General features: G+C 28.6%; 3 protein-coding genes across 4 annotated transcripts in view; 2 read left to right on the forward strand and 1 right to left on the reverse strand.

The window, feature by feature from the left end:
• The window catches only part of LOC107449971 (laminin subunit alpha-1), a 198,571-nt gene that overhangs the window by 82,304 nt on the left and 99,398 nt on the right, over positions 1-16,869 (forward strand). The window contains exon 1 of one of the 2 annotated variants that reach the window (XM_087150089.1): positions 24-788. The exons of the other annotated variant lie outside the window; for it this stretch is intronic. Coding sequence (XP_087006215.1) covers positions 635-788 — 154 coding nt within the window. The 5' untranslated portion in view covers positions 24-634. Of the gene's footprint in view, positions 1-23; positions 789-16,869 lie in introns of those variants that run through there. 2 annotated transcript variants of the gene reach the window in all.
• On the forward strand, positions 6,263-15,461 carry LOC107449979 (acyl-CoA-binding domain-containing protein 6). Its single transcript, XM_087150093.1, has 2 exons — positions 6,263-9,759; positions 13,445-15,461. Exon 1 carries the CDS (start codon positions 7,744-7,746, stop codon positions 8,488-8,490), a length of 747 nt encoding a protein of 248 aa, XP_087006219.1. The 5' UTR covers positions 6,263-7,743; the 3' UTR covers positions 8,491-9,759; positions 13,445-15,461.
• LOC139425030 (uncharacterized) lies at positions 10,438-13,301 on the reverse strand. The gene is made up of 2 exons (XM_071177910.2): positions 13,177-13,301; positions 10,438-12,485 (listed from the first exon to the last, which is right to left on the reverse strand). Exon 2 carries the CDS (start codon positions 12,476-12,478, stop codon positions 10,499-10,501), a length of 1,980 nt encoding a protein of 659 aa, XP_071034011.2. The 5' UTR covers positions 12,479-12,485; positions 13,177-13,301; the 3' UTR covers positions 10,438-10,498.

Genomic DNA, 16,869 nt, shown 5'->3' on the forward strand with positions numbered 1-16,869 from the left:
AACGCGGATAGTAGAATAGAGTTGGTAGAGTGTCGAGGAACTCTGAGAGAGCAATGTTACGTTCATTCAGGAAAAAAAAAAAATTAATTCTACTTGCCTGGCTGTGATTCTTTTGGTTTCGTTGTGTGTGGTCAGCTATATCATTTGTGCTGTCTTGACGGAAATAGTGTAAATCAAACATGCGTTCAGATAAGGACGATACAAATGCATTTTCCTCTTGATTAAATTTTGGAGATCGTTTGCTAAAACTTAAGTTATTCACTACAAAAAGTTTAGATGAACAGTACATGAAGTTTAATTTATCGTTTGCTTATTTGATTCTGAGGATAATCTAACATGGAGAAGAAAAAGTGACTCATGTTGTGATCAATGAAAATGGAGCTTAAGTCTTTTTCGAAAAACAAAATTGCGTTTTTTGATATATTTTAATTTTTAAAAATGAATTTTTATAGTTTGAAGTCTAACAGAAGAATTTCAAAAATGTGGAATGTCATCAAATAGTTCTCAATAATGTGGACCTGGTGTATTGAAAGATGATAATTTTTGATGCCTTTTTGTGAAATTAAAAGTGTGCTTTTTAATTGAACTCAGTGATAATTTTCATGAATTTTATTATAGTTCCTGGAACTCCAGTATGCTTAATTTTCATTTTTCATACACCAACCTTACTATATTAATAATGTGTCTTGTAGCGTATGGTCGTGTATCTAGGAAAGGCAAACGTTATTATAATAGGACGTTTTATGAAAATCAATATTATTACTCTCTGGATAATTCGTGGGATTCTGGTAAGTTAGAATTTTATTTCGAATTTTCAACAGTTCAACTCTGTTAGATATTTATGCTAGTTTATAAAAATACACTTTAAAATACAAAATAACTACATTGGTTCTTTATTATTATTATTTTTAATTATTCATGTATTATGGGTAGCATTTTCGAACATCAATTTTATGTTTGCTTTGGCTGGCAGAAAAAATTTAAATTTTGATGTATAATTGTAGGGTAAAAAACAGTAATTGTGAGTAATCTGCCTATAATTGTTTAAAGATTTTTATTAAATAAATAAAAATTCGAAATTAATACCCAAGGTATTTTTTTTAACAAAAATCTTTGTTGTGTTATTATAAATGATGCCTGAAAACTTTCCTTTCTGCGCTTCTCCCTTTTTTTGAAGAAAATGAGGGTGATTTGAGGGAGGAAATTGAATTTCTTTTAGACAAGTAAGTGAAACATTGTATCCGATAGGTTTTTTTTTCTTTTTATACGGTAAGTTTTTTCACTGTTAGAAGTTATTTAATCGTTTTATCCACAGCAGAGCTCTCCCTGGGAATAAAAAAGAACAAGGTGCTTTTACATAAAAAGGCCCTTTGAATTTTAAAAGGGCACTCACGTACCACCGTCAAAATTTATGAAAATGTGCCATATTATGTAATAACTGATTTTGATCCTCAATGTTTAAATTACCCTTTAATACTATTTTAAGTGTATATTTCACAAAGTAATTCGCGTCCATTAGGAAAATAATAGAAGAAATGGAAGCTGTTGAAAAATAATTAAGGGTAAGCTAAAGGACAATCTCTGTGTCTAAATTTTCTTCAAGGAAAAAAAAAAAAAAAGTAAACTAAAAAAAAAATAATTAATTTATTTACAACTTTATTACTTTGTTATATTTTAAACTGAAAGTTATGACAAAATTAACATATAAAAGTGCATTTTCAAATGAAAGGAATTTATTAATAGTAAAATTTAAAATCACTAAAAAATTCAAATTTCCCTCCCCCCAAAGAAAAGATGTGAATACCTCTGGGGCCAAATATAATGGTAATTTTAACTATATAACTGGACAATATAAGAAAAATCTTACTAAAATGAAGTAGTGAAATTAAAAATTAAAGTAAAATAACTATCAATAACTTAATAAATCAGAAGTGGATATGAAACTAAATAAACATGTGGTTAAAAAAACAACCTTTTCCTGAAAAAATAAAATAAAAAAGGCAGTGTTTTTAGGGGATGGTGGCTTATTTTTACAAAAAGGGCAAGGAGGGAGCTTTTAGAAAGATCAAAGGGGCAGGCCTCTCTCTCTTCTAAAAACGTCACTATATACGGAAAGTACAAAATTATACTTGTACCTATTTGTGCATCTGATATTGCTGTCGAAACAAGTGAGTAATTGTTTCCTAAGTATTTTATCACATTGAATCGATTGAAACTACATTAATCAATAAAACGAACAGTTCAAAATTTGCAAGAATTTTTATGTGTAAAATGTTCTATATTTCATATGACAAAAATAAATTTTTTACTTTGATATCTGGGGGGTATCTGAAAATGTCATGCCATTTTTCTATGTTGGTTATCATTCTGAATTAAGTGATAAAATTCGAGTAATTAGTATAAATAGTTTTTAAAGTTATGAGAGGTTTCTTCCCGATAAATGCAATTCAAAAATGGTACTCTTCATACAAAAAAAAAAAAAAAAAAAAAACAAATCTCTTCAGTTTTACAAATATTAACCTTTGTGACTCGTGTTTTTTCTCATTCGATTGAGCTAGAAAAAAAGCATAGTGGTGGAAAATCTACTTTTCCGAACAGCATTGTAAAATGCTTAAATAAGTGCAAGTACAAAGTTGTACTTTTCGTGCCTAAAACCTATTTTATCTTGTCGATTACTATTTTATCTCATTTGATTTAGCATGAAAAATACATAGAAAATAATGCTTTTTTTGTTTAGATATCAATAGCAAATGCGTAAACAGGTACAGGTACTAATAAATTGTACTTTTCGTTCTTTAATCTCCACTATTCGTTATTTAATCTCCACACTTCTAAACTATTAGTTTGGTCATCTCGGGATTGGTTTCATGCAATTCAGTGTGAAAAAATGCATCTGAAGCAGCGCCTCACTTACCTCTCTAGAAGAAATTAATTTCTTCCCCTCTAATCTTTCCCGATTTCGCTAAAAAAAAAGAAGGAAAAAAAAAGGAAAGCTTAGAGGAGTGAGAGTGGGGGAGTTTTTAGGTATTAGGTATTTAGGTGAGTTTTTAGGTATAATAACATAAAGATTTCTGAGTAAAATCTTGGGTATTAATTTTTCTGAAGAAAAATTCTAATTTTACTGGACTATACTGGATATCACACTCGCTAAATTTCTTCAACTTTCAACTGTTTGCTTTAGCAGGATGTGTGTTGCTAATGAATTTTACATTGTATTACAGTGCGCGAAATAGGGAACTAATTTTTAAGTAAGCAATTAAAAAACAAATTAAGACATTACCTTTGGCAGCACAAAAAATGTGTATTTTAGTTAGCTACTACTATCAAGAGGGATTTCACGCAATGACACGAGAACGAGTAACACAGGTTTGTTAATCTGTTAAGATTTACATAAAATTTTCTAGTACTAAACAGAAATATCCAGATGACCTTTTAAATAGCACCGTAAAGTCATCAATTCGTTCAAAATAATCTCCATTTCTCCAAAATAATCTCCCTTTTTCCTACTAGTGTCTCTCTCTGTGCAGATGAACAAACTTTGTCAGAAAAGTAAATAAGGAGAAAAAAAAAACTTATATACCTGTATTTTATCGAAAGTTGCAGAAAAAAAAGTGTAATCCGATATTTGCAGGTGTTCTTACTTTCTTTTTAATATTTTCTTTGAGCACAAATTTTTGATGGAGTTCTAAAAGAATGTGAGAATCAAACGATCAAATTTCTGAAGATTTATGTGTTTTTTAATTCATATATGTTTAACCTCGAAGTGAATTGAGCGAGGTCCGCGAAGAGATGTAAAAACAATGCCGTTAACCTTTCTAGATGTGTTAAAATAATCTATAGAAATCGTGAAATGTATCGCTTAAGAACACCTGCAGGTGCAGCTTTTTGATGCTTAAATTATTTTTCTTTTTTTTAAAAAAAAGGAGTGGCTTATAAAAAAAATGACTTATTGCAATGACTGAAGAAAGAGAGTCGAAATTGCCACTATTGCCTCTAATTCGCAAATATGCATACGCCTTCAAAATGTAGATAATGATCAAAAAAGTGGTCTGACTCATTTAATAACAATTTTTTTTGTCTTATAAATATACATTACCTTTTTATATATTTTTTTTATTTACGGCCGTGAATTGTCTCTTAGTTTAATGGATAACATGTCGGGCTTCTTGTTAATCATTCTCCTTTTCATTATTGTAGATCATTTTCCCCAGCCATATTTTTGCATTTTATTCGACGCACTGCCATTATTTTACCATAATTTATTACTTCAATTAATTCCAGTGGAGATAATAAGCTCCCAAAAGAAATTAAATTGTTACATAATTAAGTAGCTACAGTCAGCTATACTGATTTGTGTTCCTTGCAGCAAATAAGAATCTTAAATTTGTTTACAAGCATAAATAAATTATATATGTATTTAACTTTGTTCTGTCGATATCTACAAAATCTCCATATCTGTTTGTTTTATTTCCTGGAAATAATTACACATGAGTTTCTTGAAATGCAGTGTAGGAATTTTTCAGATGTCTCTGTGAATTTTTTAATTAGCTTCTAAAGATAATTATTTTTTTTATTTTCTATCAAAATTAACAATCGTAAGGGCCGCCGACGCTGTTATGAATGTTCAATTCACTTTACATTTTGTTTGTTGCAATTGTTTGGTAAAAATTATAAGCAGGGGTTTGTCCAGACATTTTGTGAAAGGTCCGTTTTTGTAAAATTGTGAAAAATTACTCGTAATTCGTGAATATAAAATAAACGTTAAGTCACATTCTTTCAACCAGGGTCCTGCTTTTGTGAATTTGTACAAATAGGGTCCTGTTATTGCAAAAATCTTTTTCAAGGAGTTTTTAAATTGTAAAGAGATGCAAGATTATGCTCAACACTAAAAATTATAATAATAAATTTTTTTATTTTAAAAAATAAACAGCAATTGCTGCTACTAAATTAGAGATGCAACTTACAAATATTTGGTATTTAACCTATACTGCTGAACGCAGAATATTCATTTCGGACGTTTAAATGAAGAAGCGTCTGCTGAAGACAAAACTTAGTTTGTTACATCCGTTTTTATGAAAAGATATTTTGGGAAAGGTTCGTTAACAGACCCAAATTTCTTCCAAACTGACTTAGAAAATTGAAAGTATAAAGGTGTGTAGAATATACAGGAGGTACATTGGAATAGGAAAAAAAAAGAAAAAAAAAAAAAGCTGGATAATTATTGACAGTTAAACTTGTTGGGGAAAAAAATACCGTGTTTGGTCAATGTGTAGCCCGCTGAAATGCAACTACGTGGTTGAAATTTGACGATTTTTATTTTTGAATTTAATCCATATTTTATTACGAAATTCTTATTTGTTCGAAAATTATTGCAAATTTAAGTGTTTTTTTTCCTTAATTTTTTTCCAGCTTTTTTGTTTCAAATATTAAATGTTTATCAACTGTAAGTAGTTCATTTATTTCCCACGAGATATTTATTTTATAAACTCGTGTTTGAGTAGATGTCAATCAAAAATAGCAAAGAGAGAGATTACGTATTGCTATATTTATACTGAAATTAAAAAATAAATAAATAAGTAAAAATTAATAAGGAACAATAAAATCCGTTTTCTATTTGAATTATTATAAGTTTCGTCAACAAATAAAATTACTTCTAATTTATTTCTTCTTGTAGAGTAACACATTCTGTATTCTTTAGATTAAGAAAATTTTTATTTTTCATTTTCAAATAATTATTTTTGAAATCCCGTTAATTCTTTATTTCGTTATGATTAACATGTTAACAAAATGTTCTTACATAAAGCAATTAAGAGGTTTGGCGGGCAGAGTCTTCTAGTTTTATTACAAAATCGATCTATTCGATTTGTGAATCGTGTACACTTTTTTTAAAATCGAAATACAAACATATTATTCTGTCGAATGTCTGTAGTAAGTTTTTCATTAGTCATTCAATGGAATGCCCAAGCAATGTGTGAAATCGTTTCATACTTTTCCGATGTGCCATGTCATTCAATAGAATTTCAAGAATGTGAAATATTAATTTTGCATCTTAGCTGGTTGATAGGTGTTAAAATGCCGGATTTCATACATTAACCGCGATACATACTTTCGTAAAATTTTAAAAAATCGATTTAATTGTAACTTTATAAAAACGACCTGGAAATCGGCCATATCAAAATTTAATATTGCTATACATCATCAAAAGAAAAGAAAAAAAGAAGATAGTTATATTTTTTTCAATTTTACTAATATGCATTGCATTGGTTAATAGTTTTGTGGCCGAAATTTTATTTATAAACAATTCAGATACCATCATATTCGATGGGTATGGTTATTGAAAAAAAGCCCAACATTATAGTATTAAGTATTCATCATTATCGATAGTGATATTGTCGTATTTGTTAATACCCCCGATACCGTAATACCCCCGATATTATCGTATTCAATTTTATCATTGTTTGTGATTATTATGATATCTCCGTTGTTGATAATAAACGCAAGAATGGTATAGTCACTAACGCTAAAGTACTTTTTAAACTATCGTTACCTCGGTTTTTATAATGTACCGATATTTCTCGAAATATTAATTAATTGCGCAGTTCTAGAAGTCGGAATGATAGTTTCTGAGATAGTATTATAATAGTTAGATGTTTTAATGAGATTCTAATATTTCGCTCATTTCGTTTGACATTTGAATTTACATCGTTTAAAATACAAATTAGTGGACTGCGAATTGGCATATTTTATTAAATCTGATATAATAATTGAAATTAATGATTCAAAGCTTTTATGTAACATTCTGGCTATTTTTCAAAATAGCTTTAATAATAAAACTCATGAACATTCTATAAATTAGATATTTCCTTTCCCTAAAATTAAAATACACTAAATATAATTCTCCCCTAAATTAACTACAGTGTTTTTGTTTGTTTGTTTTGTTATTGTGCACTAATGCTGACCTTTTTATTCTTATGAAGAAGTGTTTTAAAACGTAGTTAGTCTTAGAAATTTCCTTTCCCCCCTTTTTTTAAACATATTTCTCCCCTTTACAATAAACATAATTCATAATTTATTAACAAAAAGCGAATTTAATTTTTTATTTTGTATAGATTTTATTTTGTATATTTCTTCATTCTTTTCCGTTTTTGAAAAGATGTTGATTATTAAAAGTTTATATCCATTAAATAAAAATAGGTTTTTGTTTTTACTAACGATACTGAAAGTTAAAATATTTCATGTTAAATAAAAATAGATTACAAGAAAAAAAACATTTATTTAGAGAATTTTTTTTAATTTTATAAAATAATTTGATAATTAATTTGTCGTAAAATTAACTTTGAATTTCTTTTTAGACATATTAATTAATTAATTTTATTATTTCAATACGAAAAATTTTACTTAATAAAAAGAAACGAAGAAGCTCCATACATAGAATATTTTCCGCTCTAGAAGATAATGGTAAGGGAAGAAGAGAAGCAAGATGATTGGGAATGAGAGATAGAAATGTTTGACTTTTCTTGTCATTCCTGTACTTCAAAAACGCTGGTAGATGGCGCCAGCTTATTATCCTATTGATTTCTTGTTGAAGTTTTTTTTTTTCTTCTTTTCTTTTTAATGTTGGCAACAAAATATTACTTGACTGTTTGTTTACACGACTGTTAAAGAGAAGTGGATATTTCGGATCTGATTTATTTCCTTTTATATAATATCTATATTTCTCTTTCAAAATTATAATTCTCCGCCATGGAAGAAACTGATTTCGCCGGCGACGAAAATTCTGTGGAAGAAACTTTTCAGCGTGCTATAGATTTTGTTACTGGTAATGCGTCAGTGATGCAACAAGACGATCTGTTATATCTTTACGGACGTTACAAACAAGCACTATGTGGCCCTTGCAAAGAACCGATGCCGGGAATTTTAAAATTTAAGAGTCGGAGTAAGTGGACATCGTGGCATAACTTAGGAAACATGTCAAAAGAGGAAGCCATGCAGCAATACATAGATTGTGTCACCAATGTCAGTAGTGATTGGGACTCGAATCCTAAAGAGTCAGCTAAGAAATCCCGGATCGGACCTGTCAATAGCTCGTACCTTAAAACCGACCCTGAAATCAAAGAAGAGTTGAAAACTGCTTTTGACTTTGTGAAAGAAGGAAACTTAAATCAAATTAAATTGCTCTTGTCATCAAATTCTGCCATCAAAGATTCTCTTGATGAAAACGGCTTAACTCTTTTGCATTGGGCTTGTGACAGGGGTCATGTTGAGATTGCCAATTACTTAGTATCATCTTGTGGGATAGATGTAGATTGCCAGGACACAGATGGGCAGACACCATTACATTATGCATCATCTTGTGGACACGAGGAAGTTATTAACTTCCTTTTAAAAAATGGAGCCTCGGTTGACATTTATGATGTTGATGGTTTGTCACCTGCTGATGTAGCTTATAATACATCAATCAAAGAAATACTTTTAAATAAACATGTGTGAAGATTTTATATATTAATAATGTAGGTAATTTATGTTTAATGAAATGAATTCAAAGATGTTGAGAAATGGCTGATTTAATGTTTAAGAATGAATTTACGTGTTATAAATAAGCTACTCGATAATTGAGTTTATTTAAATCGTTATAATAACATACTGTTATTATATTGCCAATTGAAATAAAATGTTTTTATTCTTAAATTCTGTCATCAGATTCTGAGGTAACTGACTAGTCAGAGTCTTTGTGTTATACTTATGATGAGGGTCATGTTAATATTGCCAATTACTTAATATCATCATGAACTATCAATGCAAATTAGAGACAAATATGGGCAAAATTTTTAGTTTGGTTTAAGATAGATCCTCTTGTGGCAGATTGATGTTTTATCATCTGCAGATGTAATACATTAGATTGTCAGTGGTCTGGGAATGGTTTTTGGGCCAGTAATCAATGTGAAGGGATGGTATAATGTTTTGTCTTTAGTTTCATATTTTGTTCTGAGTTATTGCCTAAAAATTGCATAGTTCATCCTAAATGTAAACCCTATTCATTCTTTGTATTATAATTTTTCATTAAAATTTACTTAATTTTTGACAAAAAATCTAATTGAGACAGATAAATGGACGAGTGACAAAGTGTACAAACTAGTGATATCTTTTAGTCCATGGATCAGTGTCTAAATTTTCTTAATTTCTATTTCTGCATCAATCAAAGAAATGCCTTTAAATAACGAAGAAAAAAAAATGTGAGAACTATCTATATAATATGGATTCAGGGAATAATTAACATGTACTAAAAAAGGCATTGTATGTTTACAAATTAAGTCTATTGAAGTTGTTAATAGCTAATATTCAGAGGATATATTTATTGAGTGTTTTATTTATTATCACAGTGCAAATTAATATTGTCTGTAAATTGTTTTGTAATTTAATTTTTAAGTAATGTAAAAAAGTTATAGTACTTCTTGATTTTCACAGCAACCGCTGCTAGAACGGATGCCAAGAAAAATGCCAAGTTAGAATTATTCGCAATTAGTTTTTGTCCTCCATATCTCCGCGATTGCATTCAATATTAAATCAAACAGCTTGTCTTTCCCATAGGATTTTCCTCACATGAATTCTTCAAAATATGAAGATGACAAGTGGTGCCTCTTTGCCTTTTGCTCCTAATATAAAAAAGGGTATTTTTTGCTGACAATTTTTTATAGTTTACATCCACAATCTTTTCTTTACTTAGAATTTCATTTATCGCCCATATTTGATAGCGAGGTAGTAGGGCCATTCCATTGTCACGTGTGGGACATTTACACAATCATTTTGCAGATAAATTCTAATATAATAAATCTTTTTAATTATTTTTTAAAAATTTGATGCAATTTTTATGACTTGTACATACATACATATTTTTTAAGATTATTATGTTTTTAAAAAGTACGGAAATGGATTATTTACTGTTATTTAAGAAAGTGTCACGTGTGGGACGGAACTGAAATGAAAAAAATCTATTTCTTGAAATAGAAGGAGGATTTCAGTTAATTGAAGCAAATTATTGCATTAATGTATTTTTTTATACAAAAAGTATACTTTTCTGAGTAATGTACATTAGATCTGATTATGTTTTGAATAATATTAATTTTACAATAATTTTTTAAAATTTGCAATAGGCTGTCACGTGTGGGACATCTGTGAAAATTGTGTGATGTCCCACACGTGACATTAAACAAAACAAAAAATTCTGACTCACATACTATTCTTTCATTAGTTGGAAATTTAAATATATATATATATATATATATATATATATATATATATATATATATATATATATATATATATATATATATATATATATATATATATATATATATATATATATATATATATATATATACTTTTTTTTATATTAGAGCAATTTTTTTATGCAGTGTAGTTAAAGAAGTTCTAAATAAAAACTTTTCTTTACCTTTTATTGAAATTTGAAATGACAATGTAACATATACAAAATTAAAAATTAAATTTTCTCATTAAATTTGAATTGGCCACGGTTATTGACAACTATAGGTGCAGAAATTTTTTTTATTATTTCCCCTTTATTGTACGTGATACAATCAGTAGGAACTGGCCACTTGTACATCCTAGATGTCCCTGCTTGATGCATGACTGATATTTCAATCTCATCTGGACTTTTTATCTGTATTATTTCCCCTGGAAATGCTTTAGAATCAAACAAGACAACTACCCAGTCTCCTTGGCAAAGATTCAAATTTTCAACATACATATACTTTTCATCATAGTGAATTATATTAGTATCATTTGCATTATGCTTGCAATGAATTTTTTTGCCTTTCCACCATATGATGTGGTACTGTTTTATCCCTGGAACACTTGGTACCTTCTCCCAAGGCTTGCATTCTGTAATTTTCTTCTTTATTTCTTCCTCGGCTATATAAAATACTTTTGTACTTTTCACAAGAGTTGATGCTAATTCAGCAAATTCTTTAGCTGATTGAATAACGAGCCCCCTCTGAGCCATCATTTTTTGCCTGACAAGACGTTTGACATTTCCACCTACACCATCAACTACACCTTTTCCATGTGAGGTGGCAAAATATTTCCAGATAAAGTCTTTTTTATACTTTTCAGTAAATAAAAGAAGTAACTTGACCATGTACTTATTTTTAAATTCAGATGACGGTCCATCACTCCATATGACTTCTTTTTCAGGGATATTTTCAGGAGTATCATTTGCAAAAACTTCATTGTACAGCAACTGAATACATAAAAATATGGTATCTTTGTCTTTACTGGTTGTGTCAGAGCAAATTATGAATGTTTTACACTCATTTTGATAGAATACTGCTGCTGTGAATAGTAGAACAGTAGCTCTGCTCCAAAGGGCACTTTGAACTTCATTTTGGTACTCACATGAAAAAGACATAGCAAAATCTACTTGCATTATTCTCGTTTTTTGATTGCTCTTGTCTTTTTCAAACTCTGCATGTTGGATTCTTTTGATGTGCACATGCTTCATCATAGTTGGAAGATCATCTATAATTTTTTCATGCAGTGCTCCAGTGCAGGTTTCTGTTGTTGTAAGCTGGATTTTATTATTAATTTTCTCCCATTCTTTCCAAATCACTGTTTCGGCTGGATTGGAAGGTTTGGACCATAATTGACCATTTTGACAGATAGCACATTCATTTTTCCAGCATTTAGAATCCAGGTTTATATTGCATAGGCAGTTTTCCCAAAATCTATTAGAGTACTCATATCTTAAGGATTTTAGTTTCAGTGTAAAGTTTTCATGAATTTTACATTTGCATTGTTCTGATGGTGTATTTTTCATAAGAAGGACATTTTTTGGTCTTAGGCTGCAAAATTTTGAGAAACATATATTGAATGTAGGATTTTCCTCTTTAAATATAGAGAAAGCTTCTCTTAAAAACATTGTCAAATAATGCTTTTGAAGGACTTTCTTTTCTCCTCCTTCCCAAACACAAATGCTATCTTTCATTCCTGGGCAGGTGTATATAATGTCAGGTCTAAAGAAAAAATTTATAACTTTAGAATAATCTATGCTGCTTTGTTTTGATTTTTCCATCTCTTTATCTAATGTCATTCCTACTCGTTTTGTCAATCCAGCCATAACAGCAGCTCTTTTTCGTGGTGATTTAGGCAGTGCTTTCATTGTTTTTATTACAGCTTTGCTAAAAGTACGCGGAGAGTTGTAAGCTGGTGAAGTAGCATGTAAAGCAACAGCATTGTTTTTTACATTTTTCTTAGCTCGCTGAATCCGTTTTCTGTCACGTTCATATTTTCGCAATTCCAGCTTTTCAATTTCATTCATTTGTTTCTTCTTCTGAAGCCTTAAATTGCGAAATCTTTCATTTTCTTCAGCCTGGAAATTTTGATTTTCTACTTTCTTCCGTTCCCTCATCTTTTTCATCCTTTCTGCACTTGAATGTTTCTTCTTTACATGCAATTCATTCATTATTAACCTGCAGTGTAATAAACAATTTGAGTTACACAAAATAATCTACTATGAAAATGGAATAAGTTACTCCTATAAATTTGAGAACACTTTTAAGTGATATTTGGAATTAAGTTAAGCAATCAAAAGAATTATTTGTCTCATTTTTATTCAATAAAGACTTATCTAATATTCATCCATTCTAATATTTTTAAGTATAACTTATAATTTGATAATATTAATTAACAAACTAATTTGAGTTGCCCAGAATATGAATCTAAAAACAATTAAAAGTGATATTTTGCATTAAATTCAATGTTTAAAAGATCTATAAATATCGCTTAATGTTAAATATTATTCACTTTTGACTAATATTTATCATTTTAAATTAGACAAAAAATAAGTTGATCATCCTTGAATGATTTATTAAATCTTCTCATTCATAATGTCACGTGTGGGACAATAAATAATCTCAAAATTTTTTCATTCTGGTGAAACCTACATTAATTCAATAGATTATTCAAAGAAGAATGATTAATTTATGCGTAAAAATAAAATATGTAAACATAATAACAATTCATTCAGTTTCTATTAAATAAAAAACTTCTTTTCTGTCACGTGTGGGACAGTCATCTTAAGCAATTTAAATTATTTATTTCTTATATGTATAACTCAGTAAATGTTTCCAAAGATAGAGAAAAAAAAGAATAGATACTTACTCTTGCTAAGCGCACTTGATTAATTGTTCAAAATTAAGTTTGCTCTGTCAAAGTTGATCCAAAAGAACACATTTTTAGAACACCTTTAGAATATCTAGAAACATCTACATTTGACTAGCTGTTGCCACTCAGAAAAAACAAATTTCTTGAAAAATACTTAAAATTCAGTTAGTATCATGTCTCAACTGTTATATAATGCAAATATTAATATGGGGTAAAAAAGAATTTTTTTTGCTTATTTGGTACCACTTTTCATAGAATCGCCCAGTACCTCTTTTTCCTGGAGAAAAGAAGTGGCATCATTCTCACTCGGTAAATTAAAAATAGTCAAGCCAATAGCCCATTGTGCAGCTCTAGTGCGACGTAAATGAACAACAACCTAAAAATAGTCAAATTTTTTTTCTTCCAATGTTTAAAATGGAAAAAATTAAATTACTATATCACGTGGTTGGAATGCAAAGCCTAAATGGAAGTGCGGTCGCTGTGAAAATCAAGTAGTACTGAAATTATTTGAAACTATCTCAAAAATTGTTCATTTGTTAAAATCTTAAGAGAATGTATATAAAGGTTATGGCTCTTTTTATTTTGAGAAACTTAAACTTGCTCAAGTCATTTTTTATGGCCAATTTCTAGTCGGAAAGCTTTGTGATAAGCCTTGAAAAAAAATTATTGTTGAATGATAAATTTAACATCTTAACCTTATAAGGTTTAGTTATTGAATTGTGTTTGTTATAACCATTTTATTTTCATTTTAAAAATTAAACTTGATAATGCTGCCATATTCTGTTCTATCGTAATTTTAAACCGAATTTATATTCAACAGTTAGCTTAAGTTGCATGGTATTAAAAATCATTGATAAGTTATATTTGTCATTGTGCTGTATGATATGAGAAGTTTAACTTGTCATTTTTTAAAAATAGTTAGAAGATTCTTAAAATAATGTTTTGTTGTTGTTACTAATTCCACTTGCCAATGCCAGCAAGCCTACTATGGAAATCAAAGCGAAGGGTGCATTTCTTGTTTTTAATGACGCCATCTATGGCATGTTAAATCTGTCGAGTCGCAAAGTCCTCCATGTTCCCATTACAATTCAGTACCTCTGGGCATACTGCTCCTTGAGTTTCCTTGTCTTTTTGATTGGTTCAAAATTACAAGGCTATGGAGTTGAACATTAGTAGTCGTAAACCCAAAATTGGGTCGGCTGTTCAACGGGTGCAAATAAATTCAACTGTCTTTATTTTTTGTATGTTGTTAAAAATAAATAAATAGTTGAATGTACCTACTTCTGACTAATTAAAAGGTACTTGAATTATTCAAAGCTATATAAATTATGCAAACTGTTTAGCATTGAAAGAAAGTGATTGTTGAAATTTTTTTATTATTCATTATATCAAAATTATAAATGTTCATAATATGTACTAATGTTTCTAATTTTGCAACTACTGTTTATAAATTGCAAATGAATGTTAGATGTATAGATAATTTAATGTGTTAATTTATGCAGTTTTATTTGATTAAATTTTCTGTCCTTTGTTGAGAATGATGTAATAGTATTGAATTGTAATTTATGATAACTAATTGTGTCAGGCGAAGTTTGGTCAAATCCAAGCTTCATTGCCATTGTATGTAACTTGCGGTTATTTATGTTATTTAATTCAGGTAAGCTTTTATCATTGCATTTAACTTCTGAAACAAAATTAAAAATGCAGAAAAAAACTTAGCTATCAAGAAGAAAATCAATTTGCTCAGAAATTTTAATGATCCTTATTCATATATTTTAAAATTTGTTGATCATTTTGGTACAGAGATTTTTGGTTTATACCTAGTTGACAGATAAGTACACTATATTCATTAAAAGTACTAATGGTTAAGTAACAGTTAGTTAATATATATATATTTTTTTTTAAAGTTACGATTAGTGCTTACCACTAACATTCATTTCAGAATTTAGGGCAAGCGAAAAAATTTCTGTTTTAAATATTTTTCAACCATTTATTTTTCATTTTTTCTATTTTAAATATATAAAATCAAATTGTTAATTTAAGTTATCATAGCATATGTATTAATTAATGATGGGAATCTAATCAAAATAATTGATTAAAAGTATCTTTCGTAAGTTTATGTGAAGTTGATATTCAAAAAAATATTTTGGTTTAATTTTGTAAAATAATTATTTATCCTGTAAGCAAATAAACGACAGCTATACAATGATTGTAACTTATAATTATCCACAAAGCATCTAAGTGTGAAAAAAATATTGTAAATAAAACCATATTTCTAAGTACTTGTTTTTGTGTTTTGATTAATTTCTATTGGTGTAAAATACAAATATTGATATGTTCGGGTTGATTTATCCATTGATGATTTCTGCCAATAATGTCTTAAGTTTTTAAGTTAATTAACATTCATTGCTAATCGTGAGAGAATTTTTATTTTTAAATAAAGTTTTGCATTTAGCTTATTCTTAGAAACGCAGAGCTGCCAATTATCGTGTTTTAATAAGGGTATCTCAGAGAGGGTGTGATAGTTCCAGAAATGTTAGTCATTTATTTCAATTAACTGTCATTGCAACCATGATGAATTCAGTTACTAAACCAAGGGTTAGTCTTATCATTCTTTAGTTTAATATAAACAATATAAATTGTCTTTGAAATAGTTACTCCAGTCTTGCTTTAATATTTACATTTGCTAAATAATATACATTGTTAGTTCTTCTGTGGCATAATTTCTTTCAGTAAAACAACAGTTAAGGCTTTACAAAATTTTTTCAATGAACTTTATGTAACTTTTTTGTAAGAAACTAATTTTTGAATTTGTTTTTAACGTTTTGTTATTTAGTTAGATAATTTTTAGTTAAATCTCTAACTTAAATTTGAACTGATCATGCTTTAATAAAAATAAATAATAAAAAATGGTGTGTCAAAAAATTTAAATTCTTTTATACCTACTCCTAGAAGTTTTCATTATATAATTTTGCAGTGTTTTCTCTAAATTTACTGAAGTAACTTTGAAGACCTTATTACATGTTACTACTCACTAGTACTACATTTATTTGTACTCACAGATGTAATTAGTTTTTATTCTCGTAAATTAGGTTTTTCGAACTAATAATTGGTTGCAAGGCTGAATTCTGCTAATTGTCCAGTCGAAGGCCATATTTGATCCCAGGGCCACATCCCTCAAGTCTTCAAACAATATTTTTATTGGCCTTCTGGAAAAATTTTTTATATAGTATTATTTCTTAGTATTTTTTATTTTCAGAAAGCCTAGATTTCCTATGTAGGTTATTTATGAAACCTAATTTTTTTTTCCTTTATTTTGAATATTTGAACTATTTATCAACAAGAATGTAATAATTTCTAACTTTGTTCACTATTTTGAAAAACTTTCTCAAATTGGCATAGAAGTAAGTACCACCAGAAACTAGCTGAGAACATGCAATGAATCTTTTTCTTTTTGTACTTTTTTATAATGATGAAACAGAATATTATCAGTAGAATAAAGTTATAATTGAAATTATTATCTAGCTGACATATACTGGGTGGCAAAAATAAAAACTTTGCCAGAAAATATTGTTAGATGTATATCAGTATTTAACTGATATGCCTGTTACTAAGATTTGTCTTATTTTGACTGATTTCTTCTGTTTTGTCATTTTGGCTAAAATGATTTTATTTGTGGAAATTCGGTTT

The sequence above is a fragment of the Parasteatoda tepidariorum genome, chromosome 8, assembly GCF_982258835.1.
Source record: "Parasteatoda tepidariorum strain Cologne lab strain chromosome 8, Ptep-v5.0, whole genome shotgun sequence".
NCBI classification, from domain to species: domain Eukaryota; kingdom Metazoa; phylum Arthropoda; class Arachnida; order Araneae; family Theridiidae; genus Parasteatoda; species Parasteatoda tepidariorum.